Source organism: Corythoichthys intestinalis, chromosome 21 (genome assembly GCF_030265065.1).
Source record: "Corythoichthys intestinalis isolate RoL2023-P3 chromosome 21, ASM3026506v1, whole genome shotgun sequence".
Lineage (NCBI taxonomy): Eukaryota > Metazoa > Chordata > Actinopteri > Syngnathiformes > Syngnathidae > Corythoichthys > Corythoichthys intestinalis.
Genome location: NC_080415.1, coordinates 40645025 through 40662430, shown reverse-complemented (window position 1 = coordinate 40662430; position 17406 = coordinate 40645025). Strand labels below are relative to the sequence as shown.

Sequence of the window (17406 nt, the reverse complement as noted above, 5' to 3'; positions counted from 1 at the left end):
GGTGACAGCGTAGGTGTATATTCACGGCCGACGTGCAGCCGAGCCTGGCATTGAAGAGACAGGAGCAGCAGTGTACCCTCCTTTGTTTCTTTGAAAGAAGTCAATGTTTTGGACACTGGTGCGCTTTTTTGGCTTTGTGCCGCTTTCCCCGCTTGCATACTGAGCGTCCGACATTCTGAACTTTCCATGCATATATTTTTTTAACCCTTCATTAGCCGTCGACAGATTTACGTCATCGATGACGTCGACTATGTCGAATAGTCGGGATAGCTCTTGTGACAAACGCGCCATTCTTGACGGCCATCTTAAGTGGAAACTAAATCTCCAATACTGCGCGTTATTTCTTAGTACCGTATTTTCCGCACGATAAGGCGCACATGAAAGCCTTCCAATTTCTCAAAAGCTGACAGACTGCACTCAAATGCGCGGCATTATAGGATGGGAGCAAAATACGCAGCTACAAAGCGTTACTGTACTTGTGTAGCGTTGGCCACATTTAGCCTTTTATGAACGCCTTTTCTAGTCTTCCATCTGCTTCTTTCATGTTCTCAGCTCTGAGAGCTGTTTTTTGAATAGTGGACAGAACAGCTTGTCATGTCTATATTGGTCCATTCTCACCCCGCCCCCCCCTTAAGCCATGTTTCCTCCTGTTGAGGGGCAGCTGTGCTGAAGTGAGTCACAGAAATGGATGCAATGTGTTTCTTCGAGTCATACTGTATAGTTGTCATAATTTGGTTTTACAGCAAATTCGCTCAGTCCTAGAATCTAATATTGGATGAATGTTGCATATTACTTAGCTTTAAGTTGAACAATCAGATTTTTACTCCTATGTTGTGAGTTGGTTTACAGCGTATTAAAACATTTTTCAACATGTTTCGCAAAGCGTAGGTACAGTTTATTGAAGAACTTTACAAAATAGAATGAACTGGTCGATTGCCAGTATTTGCAACAGACCCATTTTCAGTATCATGTGTATATACCGAGCTGCCGGTGACTTAAACAACAATGGCAAGTTGCTGTTTTGATTGTGTGTCAACAAAATAAGAACAATATTACCTGTCACTATCGCAACCTGGCACACTAGATATTCCACATATCAATCTGGGAAAGATCCAATCCAGACCTGTTTCATGGGAGGAACCTTCAACAAATATATGACTGCCGATTAGACGACGGCGCTTCTCGTCACACTAGCGAAAACATTGTTTCTCGTCCCCCCAAAAAAGGGCTTTCAGTGACTCCTTTTTTAACGAGGAAATAAAGTGTATTTCAGACAAAACTTGGGAAATCTACAAGAAGTGCTTTGCATTCCGTTAAAATATTCAAGCAGATAGTGGCTTCCTGGTCACACCTACAGCTCCCGCCTTTTCCCCCTCTGATTGGCTCACCACCAGGAGGCAACCAATCCACATGAAGTCACAGTTTTGTTGGTCCGCGGATGAGCAAAAACATGGTTTCCCGTCAAGAAAAGCTTTTGGTGACGTTCTTTCCTCTTCATTTAGTGATGAAATTAGAGCTGAAACGAATACTCGAGCAACTCGAGTAACTCGAGTTTAAAAACTGAGTAAATTTATTTTCGCCTCGAGGAATCGTTTAATTTTGCCTGCTCTAAGCATCACGTTTTGCCCGGACTACTTTTAACGCGGGACAACACACGCGTATAGGAAGAAGCAATAATACCTGATTGCAGCCGACAGCCGCTACAAACTATTTCAACGTTGCTAAAACTACACCTGCATGATGCTACGGTGGTGGCAGGTAGCGTCTGATGCCTCTCAAAGATATCAAATTTATATAGAACTACATGCGAAATGACAGACTTGGCGGCATTAGTAAACAGAGTTGATTACCGCTTAAAAATTAATTAATCGTAATTAATCGCGATTCAAACCATCTATAAAATATGCAATATGCATATTTTTCTGTAAATTATTATTGGAATGGAAAGATAAGACACAAGGTGGATATATACATTCAACATACGGTACATAAGTACAGTATTTGTTTATTATAACAATAAATCAACAAGATGGCATGAACATTATTAACATTCTGTTAAATCGATCCATGGATAGAAAGACCTGTAGTTCTTAAAAGATAATGTTAGTACAAGTTATAGAAATTTTATATTAAAACCCCTCTTAATGTTTTCGTTTTAATAAAATTTGTAAAATTTTCAAACAAAAAATAAACTAGTAGCCCGCCATTGTTGTCAATAATTAGACAATGCTCATGGGTGCTTCAACCCATAAAATCAGTCGCACCCAAGCGCCAGCAGAGGGCGACAAAACTCCAAAAAACACAAGTAACAAGTGGAGATTGCACTGTGCTGACATTTTAATCTGTTTGAGCGGGGCATGTGCGTTAATTGCGTCAAATATTTTAACGTGATTAATAAAAAAAAAAATTACCGCTTGTAACGCCATAATTTTGACAGCCCTAATAAAAACATAATACAGCTAACTGTCAATTTTACCTAAGTAGTCACTGATGGATAAAACACCAAGTAGCACTGGTCCCCAATGTGCTCCAATACAGCTGGTATCATACATTTATTTTGAAAACTGCAAAAACTCAAAATCCTATCAGGACTTAGTTTAGACTAACCTAAAACTTAACTAGAACTTAAAAATAGCTTGACACAAATGGAAATTCAATTTGAACACGTGGGGAAAAACAGCTAGCTTTTAAGTGATGTGTGTTATCAAGCGAAATGACAGTTTTTGGTAAGAAATGATATTTTTTTGTATAAGAGCTAGAAGTTTTTTGCGTGAAAGCAGTGAATTTTTTTTTTTTTTTTCCTAGTTACATCTGAGATACAATTGTTGGCTGTTTTCAACAATTTACATTGAAAATGAAGACATTGATTGACTTAAAATGGTTAGATATTAGACGAAATATCTTGTTTTCTCATGTATATTTATAATTGCTCTTTACCTAAAAAATGTTTTATCCAATTACTCCATGAATTGATAGAATTTTCAGTCGAATACTCGATTACTAAAATATTCGATAGCTGCAGCCCTAGATGAAATGAAGTTCTTTTCTGACAAAACTCGAGAAATGCATCCCACCATTGTATTCGAGCTGATAATTGCTTCAGCTCCCGCCTCTTTCTCCGGATTGGCCGAAACGTCAGACGAGCTTGGAAATGGTCGGACACTTGAGGTTCGCGAGACGGGAAGTACGGTCTTGCTTGCAAGGCTCACACATATCTCAAGCAAGAAACATTAACTTCAGCTTGGTATATATTATTTGAAGGGAATAGTATCTTTCCTCTTATTTACCGTTCGACTGTTAGTATTACTCTAACACACTTAATATAATCAATCAGGGAATAGTATCTTTTCTCGTATTTACTGTTTGTATTACACTACCGTACCCAATATAAAATAAATCGCATTTATGTCATAGTTTAAGGAGAACAAGCAGAGTATATTTGACATAGGGCATAAGAGATACATGACGCCTTCCGATCACAGAAGCCCAACGTGTGTGTCATGCAACTGACTGAGCAAGATCGACACTGACAACCAGGTGATAGGCAAGACATCTACAAGCCCACGTCTGCAACACCAAATCATCCAATAAGTTCTTCAGGACTGTCCAGAACAAATGGCGGGACGTCCCGTCCTATAACGAACACCGGCCCGATATCCAACTGATAACACGACTGATAAGACTCCAAGCACCCCTATACGCTGGGGCTGGCAAAATCTCCCACTCCGGTTGCCTCAGAAACTGTGACTCGGCAACTGTGACGCACGAACTAAACAGCCCAAACTGCAATAGAACATGATCCTAAACAACGCCCAAAAACACCCTTCTTCCTGCCCACAGCCCGCCCTGCGAGAGCCTTCAAAAAGACAATGTTTAACTAACCGTTGTCATTTTCTCGGGAACCTTTTGTTGACTTCTGATATGGTGACCCTGAGTCTCCTCCTTACCTGGGTCTGTCACTGTTTTGCCTTGGCATTTGATCGCTGTCGACCTGAATAAATTGTCAACTTGTGTTTTGAAGCCTTTTTCCTAAATGGAGTCAGTACAAGGGGTTAAGACTAAGGTGAACGCGTGGAGTTTGGCCTTTTGGCCGGGTTGCCGGAGTTTTGCCGTTCAGCTGGCGTGATTCCGGCAATCTGGCTAAAAGGTCAGATTTAGAGCTGAAACGAGTACTCGAGCAACTCGAGTAACTCGAGTTTAAAAAGTGATCCGAGTAATTTTATTCACCTCGAGTAATCGTTTATTTTGACAGCTCTAAGCATCACGTTTTGCTCGGACTACTTTTAATGCGGGACAACGCGCTGTCACGTGCGGAGAGGAAGAAGGAAAAAAAAAAAACTTACTGCAGCCGACAGCCGCCACAAACGACGCCGACGTTGCTAAATACAAGCCCGCACGATGCTACGTTAGTACAGGTAGCGTCTGATGTGTTTCATAGAGATAACATGTATGTTGAACTAGATGCCAAATGACAGACTCGGCCACATCTGGGCAGCGTTAGTAAACAGCCGCCATCTTAAAGCAGTACAGCGCTAAGCGCTAATAAAGAGCGCTAACCGCTAATAAATAAGATTAACGTTACTGTCGCTACTAGCTCACGTAACGTTAGCCCTGCGGAGGGCTAGGTTTCAATTAATTATGACCACTGTCGATGCGTGGCTAACGTGTCTTACATACAGGCTTTAACATAACATAGCATTGTGGAGTGATGAGGGTGTAAAATAAAAACTTAATCATGCTAACTATCAATTTTAGCTCAGTAGTCATTGCTGGATAAAACACCAAGTAGCGCTGGTCCCTAATGTGCTCCAATACAGCCTGTAGCATACATTTATTTTGAACACTGCAAAAACTCAAAATCCTATCAGGACTTACAGTTTAGACTAACTTAAAACTTAACTAGAACTTAAAAATGGCTTGACACAAAGAGAAATTCAACTGAAACACGTGGGAAAACTTTTAAGTGATGTGTGTTATCATGCGTAACGGCATTTTTAGGTAAGATATATATATATATATATATATATATTTTTTTTTTTTTAATAAGATCTAAAAGTTTTTTGAGTGAAAGCAGTGACTTAGTCTTTATTTTTTTATAAATTCTAGTTACATCTGAGATGCAATTGTTGGCTGTTTTCAACAATATACATCGAAAATAAAGACATTGATTGACTGAAAATGGTTCAAGATTAGATGAAATGTCTTGTTTTCTCATGTATATTTATAATTGCTCTTCACCTAAAAATATATTTGTTTTATCCGATTACTCGATAGAATTTTCAGTCCATTACTCGATTACTAAAATATTCGATAGCTGCAGCCCTAGTCAGATTCCTTCATATTCAAGAATTTGAACTCATTGAAGCAGACCTTCTTCCACTCCTGTTTGGGTGTGCAGCGCCTTGACACGCCACCAAACACAGATTGATCCGGAGCGACTCCATATATACGATTCTAAATGGGGGCACGGTTGTCATTTCTTCTAAAACGCATCATGGCTTTGCATGTGATAGATGATACCAATTTGTCTCTGCTTACACAGACAATAAAGGGTAAAGATGGCCGAGTTAGCGGCGGCGCAAAGTACATTTGTCATGGCTAATTCTGTCCGCTGAGAACGGAGTGAGGTCATTTCTCCTCATGCCATCCAATTTCAAATCCAATCTCAACCTTCTTGCTCTGGATTAGTTGGAAGTTTTTAGGCTTTGTGCCACATTCTGCTCTTTCGTAAGTGACGTTTAGAATCTGTATTAGGGCTGTCCCAAAGGACTAATATTCTCCCGATTTGTCAGCCGATTATTTTTACAAATTTTTTCCTTTTTTTTTATTCTTAGTGTAGAATCTGAATTCTGAAGTGTGCGGGATTAACTCCAGAAATTGTTATTTATATGACGAACATGACGTGCTTTTATTTTGAATTGTTCACCGGAAGTACGTTCGCTAAACCGCTAACCGTAAGCTTTACACTCCGCAAAAAAACTTTTCGTCATTGCATGTGGTGTTAGTAATAGATTTCTTTTTTTCGTTTGCAAATGCTGTTAACCAGCGATTCTTCATGTTTGAAGTGTCACCGTTTTACTGCAAGTTTGCGTTTTGGAGAAGACTGCCAATGATTTATAGCAGGCTAAAGTAGTTTGTCTTTTTTCCCAATTAGCCTCGATGTGACAATGCTAACGTTTACAGTATTTAATTAGATGTGTTTCCTTATTTTGTATGTCAGAACTTATATAATTCTATGGTGTGTTAATGACCAATAAACATCTGTGAAAGGAACTGGAGTCTCATATGCCATCAACAAGCACATAAAGACTTATGCACGCGCGCGCACGCGGTGTAAAAACGCAGCCGTGAAAATGACCGCCCTCATTTTTATTTACCGTGCGATAAACGGACTCATTGCATGTCGCGACAGGCTTAGCAACTTCAATAAAACATGTCGTTAGTTAGTTAGATGGACTGTTGAGTTAATTATGGAGGGTTGATGGAATATTTGCTTGATTGATTGAATATTTGCTTGTGCTCATTCATACCTAATACATACATAATACATATTGCCATATTTTTTCTTATTTGATATAACCAGTAAATGATTATTGCTTGCTATACTAGGTATAATGTTTAAGTGTTACAAAGTGTTAAAAAGGGTCGGGGTGACAACTGCCTTGCTTCATGGCCGCAACATTGCGTAACTAGACCTTCTAGGACATCTTCAGCATCTTACGTCTGGACTTTCGTCTAGACTTTCGAGTTCCATTCGAGGACATCTTCCATGGCCGCAGCGTTGCATAACTGAAGTGTCTGGGTCATTCTGACCATTTTACCTCAGTGCCCTTGCTTACACACGTGTATTTAGTTAGTTCCACCTACATGCTCACACATAGCCAACCAAAATCACATGGGTGTCTCCAGCTTGCTTTCCCCCTCCCTTTAGGGCGGCACCCTTCTGTGTTAGGACAAACCCCTAATAAAAAGAGCAAGGAGGGTTTTTCTTTAGATCAATTTTGGTGACTATACAGCGTAATCTAGCATTTCTCTGTCTAGTCCCTCCTTGCTCTCCTTGGCCAAGAAAACTGAGTGTCTTCACTCCTTATTTTTGGGTAATTTTACAAATGTCTACCTAAGGGTCTATTTTTGAACTTGACATGGACTTACGATCTGCCAGCTTGTTGTTTCCTGTCATCTTCCAAAATTACAACTGGGTGACGTCGCTTTAGGTGTTCATATACGGCCGACGTGCAGCCAAGCTTGGCATTGTCGAGACAGGATACAACAGTGTACCCTCCTTTGTTGAAATAAGTCAATGTCAACTTTTTTGGCTTTGTGCCGCTTTCGCCGCTTGCGTACCGAGCGTCCGAAATTCCACGCATATATTTTTTTTAACCCTTCATTAACCCTTGACGGGATGTTGTGCTTGTCAACGCATTTACCTCATCGATGACGTTGACTACATCGACTAGTTGGCAGAGCTCTAGTTTGTATATATAGTATGTTTATGTAGGCTGCTTTTGACAGTCAAAATGAATTGGACGTCTAGTGTCGTCACTGGTACTGAAACATGAGCATTCCCATCCAGACTTTCCTGTCCGGCTGGCTGCTTTCACCGAATAAACAAAATCATTGTTTTGTGTTTCTTTGATACCAGAAGAGTTCAAATGCTTTTTTTCAAATCTAGCCGCACGGAATGGAGCGTCTACCTTTTTATTTTGTGATCGAACGCCCCGGGAGTATCTGGCTGAGGAGGGATTTAAGTGGCAGCCCGAGGACACGCACATTGATATTCTCTTTATAAATTCTGAGCTGTAGTTAACAGCTATACTACGGCACACAAAGAAGGATGTGCAAATCAAAGCAAATTCTCCTTAAAAAAGCTTGTTTCCTTTGTTTTTATGTGTGTAATGATGAAAGAAATTATTTTGTTTATCGTTTATCTAGTATCTACTAGCCAAACAATGCAGTTGTGACAATACAACATGTAGTACCGTATTGGCCCGAATATAAGACGACCCCGATTATAAGACGACCCCCTCTTTTTCAAGACTTAAGTTTGAAAAAAAAACTTTTTGAACACCAAATTAATTTTTATACAGAAACGACCACGGAAAGCTTTTCTCTGACTGAGCATTTTTTAGGCGATCTTTTTGAGCTCTCCATCTCCGTACATTACACTCTGTGACACCATATTTCACAGCCGCTTTACAGTTGTTTGAAGACACCGCCTCATTTATCACCATCAACTTGAAGTTTGCGTCATAACTTCTCCTCAGCTGCCGGTGTTCTGCCAAAATGTCCTACATCGGCGAAACGTCTACATTAGTCGAATTTCACACCTAAATTACTACCGTGCGCTCTAAACTTGTTTTGTTTAGATGCATACAGGAATAACGTACTAAAGAAATGCCTGCAGAAAATACTTAAATGTAGTTATGTCAAATAAGGACGATTTAAATACGCTACGTGACTAATGTGGTCAACTGCTTCAAAGCTAACACAAAAAAACACAATGGTTAAAAGTATGAGAGGGTAATACATGCAAAAAGTATCTTTGAGGCTGTGAAAAGGTTCTAAATAACTAAATAAAAACAAAAATAGTGAGTACTCGCCGCTTCCAACCGATGTGCGCATGCGTGTGAATGCATATGCAAGCGCCCTGAGCATTGTGTAGGACGTTTCGCCGCGTAGTAAGGAATGGCCAAACACCGGTTAACCTGGCCAATCTTCGACCCACTTTTCTCCAAATTGTCGCGAAGTTTCTCCATTTTCGGTTATCTCTTCTATTACCGGTATTTTCTTCTCTTTTCCTTCTTACCACTTTCTTCTTCGTGTCAGGGGTTCGCTTTGGCCACCCGAGTCGCGTTCAGCATTCGATTCATTGATGACTGGCGCCATCAAGCGTCGTGAATGGGTATATGTCTAGGCCGCAGTTTTTTTTTTTTTTTTTTTTTTTTTTTTTTTTTTTTAGACCGCAGTTATAAGACGACCTCCTCTTTTTCAATCTTATTTCAGTGCAAAAAACATCGTCTTATATTCGGGCCAATACGGTACTTTAATTGGTTTTTGTAAGTGTGTGCGGATTTTGTTGTGCTAGCGGGCAGTGTTGTTTTCGTCAAGGATGACTATAACGAAAATATTTCGTCAACGAGCAATTTTTTCATGACGATCATAAGACGATAACGAGGTAATGCCATTGTACTTGGATTCCATTGACGCAATTGTAAGACGATGCCATTGACGGCCTTGGATGTCCAAATTTCCCATTCATTTTCAATGGTAAAAAAGAAGAAAAAAAAAACAATGTCCCCAAATCAACAGAAAATGAGCAGATATCAATAGGACATGTCCCCCAAATGACCTGATATGACCAGGACACGCCCCCCAAATGTCCCCAAATGACTTGATATGACCAGGACACGCACCCCAAAAGTCCCCAAATGACCTGATATGACCAGCACACGCCCTCCAAATATCCCCAAATGACCTGGTATGACCAGAATACGCTCCCCAGTTGTCCCCAAATGACCTGATATGACCAGGACACTCCCCCCAAATGTCCCCAAATGACCGGATATGACCAGGACACCCCCCTCAAATGTCCCTAAATGACCTGATATGACCGGGACACGCCCCCCAATTGTCCTCAAATGACCGGATATGACCAGGACACGCCCCCCAAATGTCCCCAAATGACCTGATATGAACAGGACACGCCCCCCCAAATGTCCCCAAATGACCTGATATGACCAGGACGTGTCCCCCAAACATACCCAAATCAACAGGAAGTGACCTGATATTGTCCCCGAAATGTCCCCAAACCATCCTGGGCCGGGCTAAGATCTGTATCTCCACACAGCCCTAGTGGATTAAAGTGTCAACTTTTTAACAGCTATCCACTCTAGTGACCACGGCACCTGAAATTGTTATAGAATGTAAATAAGACTGCAGGTGGCTGTTGCAGTAACAGCATTGCTACTACTCTTCTCACCTGCCAATTGCCTGACACGGCCCCACTGATGGTAGCAGGTGCCTGCTGTAAAGCACAGCGTGCGCCACAGCTGTCAGTCTCCTGACAAAGACTCGTCTGGCCAGGTCGGGAAGACTGTGCATCCGGCACGTCCGCGCCCGTCCGCGGTCATTTGTCACAACTAGTTGTATGCGCGCACAGAATTGGGGATAGCGTTGTCGAGGTCGGTTAGAGCGGAAGACAATTGATTTGCAAAATTCTGACTGCCAAAGGTCCAAAACGACATGTACTCGACTGCCATCCTTCCGCTGCACAATGGTGTTTAACTGTTCCTCTAAATCTCCTCTCCTGCCCATTTTAATTAAACTCCGCCTGGACTGCTCCTTCTCTGCGCGCGCCGCCGAGAGTTGTAACTTTTATAGTTTACAACTCCCTTTTTTTAATGCGGCTGTGGGTTTTGTCCTAATGATGTGTTGTGCGACGGCACGTACGCTTCTTACAGGTGGCCGAGATGCACGGAGAGTTGATCGAGTTTAACGAGCGCCTATATCGCACCCTCATGGCCAAGGATCACCTCATCGTGCAGATGAGACAGGAACTTATTGAGCTGAGAGGACCGGTGAGTTAATAACATACACAACCGCTCGTTTCTTTCCGAGAAGCCGTTCCTGTCCCGACCTGTGATTTAAATGAATGTTAACAACTGAGGTTAGCTTGGATGTTTTTCATTTGCGTGGTCAAAACATCCTGTTTCAGCTGTGTTTTGTTGGTGACTAAAGTCTTCAGCTCAAAAATAAAAAACACTTTAGGCCCATTTTGGGCTGAAAATAATCAGTGAGCCAATCTTCAGTGCATCCTTATTTGGATACGCAAAATTCAAAGAAGATCTCACCACTTCCTGACACTTGAAACCTAACTTACTTAGGTTTTAAAGTTTTCCCTTTACTGCCCTGTCACACACTAATCTGACCTATTGTCCCTCTTCCAATCCTAGTGGTTACTGAGTTAAGCCCGATAATATTTGGACAGTGACAGTGACAAGTTTTGTTATTTTAGCTGTTCACAAAAACACATTACGAAATACAATAACATAATCAATATGGGTTTAAAGTGCACAATCTCAGCTGCAATTTAAGACCTGCCATATCCAAATCGGAATAAGGGTTTAGGAATTATAGCCCTTTTCACTCTTTATACCCCTTTTTCAAGGGACCAAAAGTATTTGGACAATTGGCTCTGAAGGCTGTAATTGACTCAGAAGGCTTCTCCCTCGTTAACCTGTCATCAGTTAAATATTGAAAAGGTCTGGAGTTGATTCCAGGTGTGTCGTTTTGCATTTGGAAGCTGTTGTTGTGACCACACATCATGCGTTCAAAGGAGCTCTCAATGGAGGTGAAATAGAAGATCCTGAGACTGAAAAAAAGAGAAGAAATCCATAAGAGAGATAGCTGAAATGCAAATGAAAAGCTGAAATCAAGCCAAATCAACAGTTTGGTACATTCTGAGAAAAAAAGAAATGCACTGGTGAGGTTAACAATTCAAAAAGGTCTGGACGTCCACGGAAGACAACAGTGACGGATGATCACCGAAAACTCTCTATGTTAAAGAAAAAAATCCATTTACAACATCTACAGAAGTGAAGAACACTCTCCAGGAAGTGGATGTATCTGTCTCCAAGTCTACAATAAAGAGAAGACTGAATGAAAGTAAATACAGAGGGTTCACAACAAGGTGCAAGCCAGTCATCAGTCCCAAGAATAGACAGGCCAGACTTGACTTTGCCAAAAAACATCTCAAGAAGCCAGCCCACTTCTGGCAATGTGTTCTATGGACAGATGAAACAAAGATAAACTAGGGCTGTCAAACGATTACAATTTTAAATCGAGTTAATCACAGCTTAAAAATTAATTGATCGTAATTAATCGCAATTCAAACCATCTCTAAAATATGCCATATTTTTCTGTAAATTAATGTTGGAATGGAAAGGTAAGACACAAGATGGACATAAACATTTAACATACTGTATATAAGTAGTGTATTTGTTTATTATAACAATAAATCCACAAGATGGCATTAACATTTTTAACATTTTGTCTGTTAAAGGGATCCACGGATAGAATTGTAGTTCTTAAAAGAGAAATGTTAGTTCAAGTTATAATAATTTACACATGGGCTCCCTGCCGTTCTTCCACAGTGTCTTTAACTAGGTAAGGTAATGATTGAAATACACCACAAGGTGTCAATGGCGAGTTTTAAATTTAGAGATCTAGCCAAGGCAAAGTCTGAGTAAGTTTTATGTGTATTTTGCATAGCTACTTTGACTGGGAATACCAGCTCTTTCTGCAGTGAGCGCTTTTCTTTTTGTGAACATTATTTTTTTGAGGGATAGGAATATTTGTTGTTCTTTCACTAATGATACTGTAGCGACTTAACTGTTCCGCCCAAATGCATGATGGGAAGTTGGGCAACAATGACTGTAAGTGGTTGCTGCAAATGGTATACAGTATGATCTGGGTTGTGTTCAATTAAGCGTGTTTAAAAAAATATCGTCTCCAGCGAGAAATAGGAATATTATTATGTTTGGGCCTTCACTAAATGGTACTGTAGCGACCTAACTGTTCCGCCCAAATGCATGATGAGAAGTTGGGCAACCATGACTGTCAGTGGTGGCCACAAATGGCGTTGTGTTCAATTAGGCGTGTTAAAGACCAAAAGGGAAGTAATTTCATAAAATGCCAAATAGGGTCACAATTAAAGCAATTAAACATTGTCCAACAAATAAAGCATGAAAAAAAATAGTTTATATGTTGTATATTTGACAAAATAATCGCGTTTCCGAAGTTCGAGCCTGAAAGGGGACGAACCCAGAAGTGATACGTCACACCGAGAACAGCGATCGCAGTGCTCCATACGGCTGCCCTACAAAGCCCTTCAAACAATGATTCAAACAGCGATATAAGCCAGCGCAAGTGAGGAGATCCAAGTTTTTGAAGAGTTGGAGAAAGAGGAGGAGGTTGGAATTTTGTGTTGGACCGTACATGTATTAGCCAGACGCTAATCAGGATGCAAACAATGTGGCCAGACTAATGGAGACAAGACAAATCGAGATAACAAGATTGGTAAAATATAGGCTGTTTGGTGATGTCCATGGGTTCCAGACTTCAGGCAGTGATTGCCTCCAAAGGATTTGCAACAAAATATTGACCACAAACTTTTTTGTGTAGATTATGCTTAATTGTCCAATTACTTTTAAGCCCCTGAATTGTGATGTGTTTCCAAGAAAATGTAAACAATTCCTTAATTTTCAGTCAGATATTGTTGTTTGACCACTTGAATTAAACATTACAGTCTGCACTTCGATTCTAGTCTAGATATTTTATTTCAAGTTTGAATGTAGAGCCCAATTTATGAAAATTGTGTGTCCGTCCAAATATTCTCGGGCCTAACTGGTAGCATATACGGTAGATGCAATCATATATACATATTTTTTTCAAACAAACGGCAAGGTTTTCTCTTTTACGCAGTGTTGGGAAAGCACCGCAAAAAATGTTGAATTTTTGAAAGTATTTCAGTGCGTTGCAGGTGTTGAAAGGATGCTTTTTTTATGCGTTAAGACAAAGTTGCTGTCAGTATTTTTTTGTCTCCACATGACACTTTTTCCCCCCTGAATAGTGAACATAAACAACACATGACACCAACATCTGGTTACTCATAGAACACCCACACATGCAGTATATATATGATATACACACCATCTGTTGTGTCAGGTGATGTGGTGCTACTAAAAAAAAAAAAGCAGGCTCTTATCGTTTAACCTCAGCTTTCCGTTGCTGGACTGCTCAGTGTGTGTGATACAACTAACTGTATGTTTTCATCGTGACATACTGAGCAGCATCAAAAGCTACCGCTCACCTCATCACATCTCTCGTGACCTAACATTCTGCATGCGCCCCGTAGAGGCTGTGATCAAAGTTGAAAGATGCCGAGGTCTTTACCTTGACAACTGTCTACCCCACTCAAGTTGAAAAACGTGATGGGCCATCTTTAGATGGAGAGATGTCACACTTTGTACGCACACAATCGCCCATGCCGCCGACATCTGGATTCGGCCATGTGGTGCCTCAAGGGACCGCCGATGCAAATCACTGGCTTGATAGGTTCACTCACATCTGCTCGATCGACACGATGGCATCGAGGGATGTCACATTAGAGTAACGACTGCTTTCAAACAAGACCGCATATGTAATTGTCACTTTGGCGTTTAGCTCTTCATGTCGACGAGTGCAATGATGTTTTTTTTTTTTTTTAAAGTTTTGAACTTGTGTTGGTAACGTGTACACCTTTTTTCTTGAATGTTTAGGTAGCAGGAGATTTAAGTCAGACGTCGGATGATCCCAGCCTGTCCGATTTTGAAACGTAAGCATCTCTCACTTGTTTTTGGCTTTGAGAAGGACAGACAAACTCATCATGAAACAATGCGACTGAATTACAGTGCTAGCCAAAAGTATTGGCACCCCTGCAATTCTGTCAGATAATGCTCAATTTCTCCCAGAAAATGATTGCAATGACAAATGCTTTGGTAGTAATATATTTATTTTGCTTGCAATGAAAAAACACAAAAGAGAATGGGGGGGAAAATGAAATCATGATCATTTTACGCAAAACTCCAAAAACGGGCCGGACAAAAGTATTGGCACCCTTTGAAAAATCATGTGATGCTTCTCAAATTTGTGTAATTAACAGTACCTGTTACTTACTTGTGCCACATAACAGGTAGTTTCAATAACTAAATAACACTTGCAGCCAGTTAAAATGGATTCAAGTTGACTCAACCTCTGTCCTGTGTCCTTGTGTGTACCACATTGAGCATGAAGAAAAGAAAGTTCTTTGAACTATGTGAGGTTTTGAGAAGAAAAATTGTGAGCAAGCATGGGTAATCTCCATCTCCAAAGAACTGAATGTTGCTGTGTCTACCGTGCGCAGTGTCATCAATAAGTGTGAAGCCCACGGCACTGTGGCTAACCTCCCTGATGCGGACTGAAAAGAAAAATTGATGAGAGATTTTAACGAAAGATTGAGCGGAAGGTGGATAATGAACCTCGACGAACATCCAAACATGTTCAAGCTGTTCCGCAGTCCGAGGGTACAACAGTGTCAACTAGGCCTGAACGATATTGGAAAAAACTATTGTCGCGATTTTTTTTAGGTTTGCAATATATTGCGATATTATATTGCGATATTAAAAAAAAAAAGATCTATCTTTTTTAAAGAAATTTTCACTAAATGACTTGAATAGCTGTTTGGAAATACTTTACATAACACACCGTGACCACAGTGTATTCATATAATACCGTCTAATTTGTTAATGATGAAGATTTCTGTATGAAGGTATCCAGGAAGTCATGTCTGCACAAAATAGATCATTTATTGAATACAATATTTTACACTTCAACAGCAGCAAATACATTAAATGATAAATAAAAGAGCAGGTGCATTAGTCCCCTTAGTTTTTGACAAAATATAACAAATAAAAACTTCTGTAAAATAACAACAAAGTTGTCAACATATTTGAACAAAAATATTAAATATGACAAATAAAAGAGTTGTTCACAAACTATAACAATAAATAAAAACCTCAGTAAAACAACAAAGTTGTCAACATATTTGAACAAAAATATTAAATATGACAAAATAGTTCACAAACTATAACAATACATAAAAACCTCAGTTAAACAACAAAGTTGTCAACATATTTGAACTTAAATATTAAATCTGACTAATAAAAGTGCAAGTGCATTAGTCCCCTGAGTTGTTTACACAAAATATAACAATATAAAACTGCAAAACGGCAACAAAGTTGTAAAAATATTTCAACAAAAATATTAAGTATCAAAACTTTATGTGCAGCTGTACTATATATAGTTATTTGAAAAATACGGTTTACAATAAATTTAAATATAAAAGAAACAAACTCAATTGAACTTGTAAATAATTGAACTGAATAACTGCAAATAACTGTGATGAATAACAGAACCATTTTAACTCCCAAATTTCCTGCCTTCCTGATAGCTGTCACATTAAAAGAAGAAAAGACATTCCTTCAGCTGTGTTATGTATTTGTCTGCATATCGTCCACCTTCCTTGCTCAGCAATTCTCAACTGGGTCTCATAGGTTTTTGGCCAAGACTATTAGTTTATCCACTATAGCAGGCTTGAGACAATAACGTTGGCACGTAACAATGTTCCCACCTGTGCTAAAAAGCCTCTGATGGGGAGCTCGTAGCAGGAATGCATAGATACCTGCGTTTTAAATGGTCCCACATGTTTGACAGATTACTTCTTGTTGAGGCAACCATGGCGAGGCACTGTCGACAGGGCTGTTTTTTGTCCCTTATAGTCTTGTTCTTGCCAAAATACTTCCAAAACTCCTTTTGGATACAGTCTTCCTTGCTCCTCCAACGTGTTGATTGCTTGCTTTCACTTTGAGAACTCCACTCCGCTGTTGCAGGGGGAGGGGGAGGAGCCGATGACTTGCTGGAGAGAAAGAGAAGCTGTGCGCTTTTTTTTCCCTCTCCTTCCTCAAGACAAACGTTTGTGGATTAAAAAAAATGAAATTAAAAAACTATCGCACGTCCTTGCGATGGGACTATTGCACATGCGCACATCGCGATGGCGATGTTTAAACGATATATCGTTCAGGCCTAGTGTCAACCCATAGTCAGTGTCTGAATGAAAAGGGACTCGATGGTAGGATACCCCCACTTCTGACCCAGAGACATTAAAAAGTTTGCGAAAACTTGCCTGAGAAAGCCAAAAACGTTTTGGAAGAATGTTCTCTGGTCAGATGAGACAAAAGTAGAGCTTTTTATGAAAAAGGCATCAAGGTAGTTCACAGGGAAAAAAATTGAGGCCGTCAAAGAAAAGAAGATGGTCCCCACCGTCAAACATGGCGGAGGTTCTCTGATGTTTTGGGGTTGCTTTGCTTGCTCTGGCACTGGACTGCTTGACCGTATGCATGGCATTATGAAGTCTGAAGACTACCAACAAATATTGCAGCATAATGTAGAAAGCTGGGTCTCCCTCAGAGGTCATGGGTCTTCCAGCAGGACAATGACCCAAAACACACTTCAAAAAGCACTAGAAAATGGTTCAAGAGAAAGCACTGGAGACTTCTAAAGTGAGTCCAGACCTGAATCCCTTAGAACACCTGTGGAGAGATCTGAAAATGGCAGCCTTCAAATCTCAGAGACCTGGAGCAGTTGGCCAAAGAAGAATGGTCTAAAATAGGGGTCCCCATCTGCCGGGCCTCGGACTGGTACCGGTCCGTGGCGCATTTGCTACCGGGCCGCAAAGAAATAATAATTTAATAACGACCGCATTCTGGCCGAATTAACCCTGTGCCCCTGCTTAACACACCAATATCCCTGTCTACTCTAGATATAATACTA

General features: G+C 40.3%; 1 protein-coding gene across 3 annotated transcripts in view; it reads left to right on the top strand.

The window, feature by feature from the left end:
• The window catches only part of snx29 (sorting nexin 29), a 162824-nt gene that overhangs the window by 95198 nt on the left and 50220 nt on the right, over positions 1-17406 (top strand). For all 3 annotated transcript variants that reach the window (XR_009061722.1, XM_057825552.1, XM_057825553.1), the window contains exons 16-17: positions 10461-10577; positions 14319-14374. Coding sequence is in view for 2 of the 3 variants with exons in the window: in XM_057825552.1 (XP_057681535.1) it covers positions 10461-10577; positions 14319-14374 (173 nt within the window). In the remaining variant the exon portion in view is untranslated. The remainder of the gene's footprint in view (positions 1-10460; positions 10578-14318; positions 14375-17406) is intronic.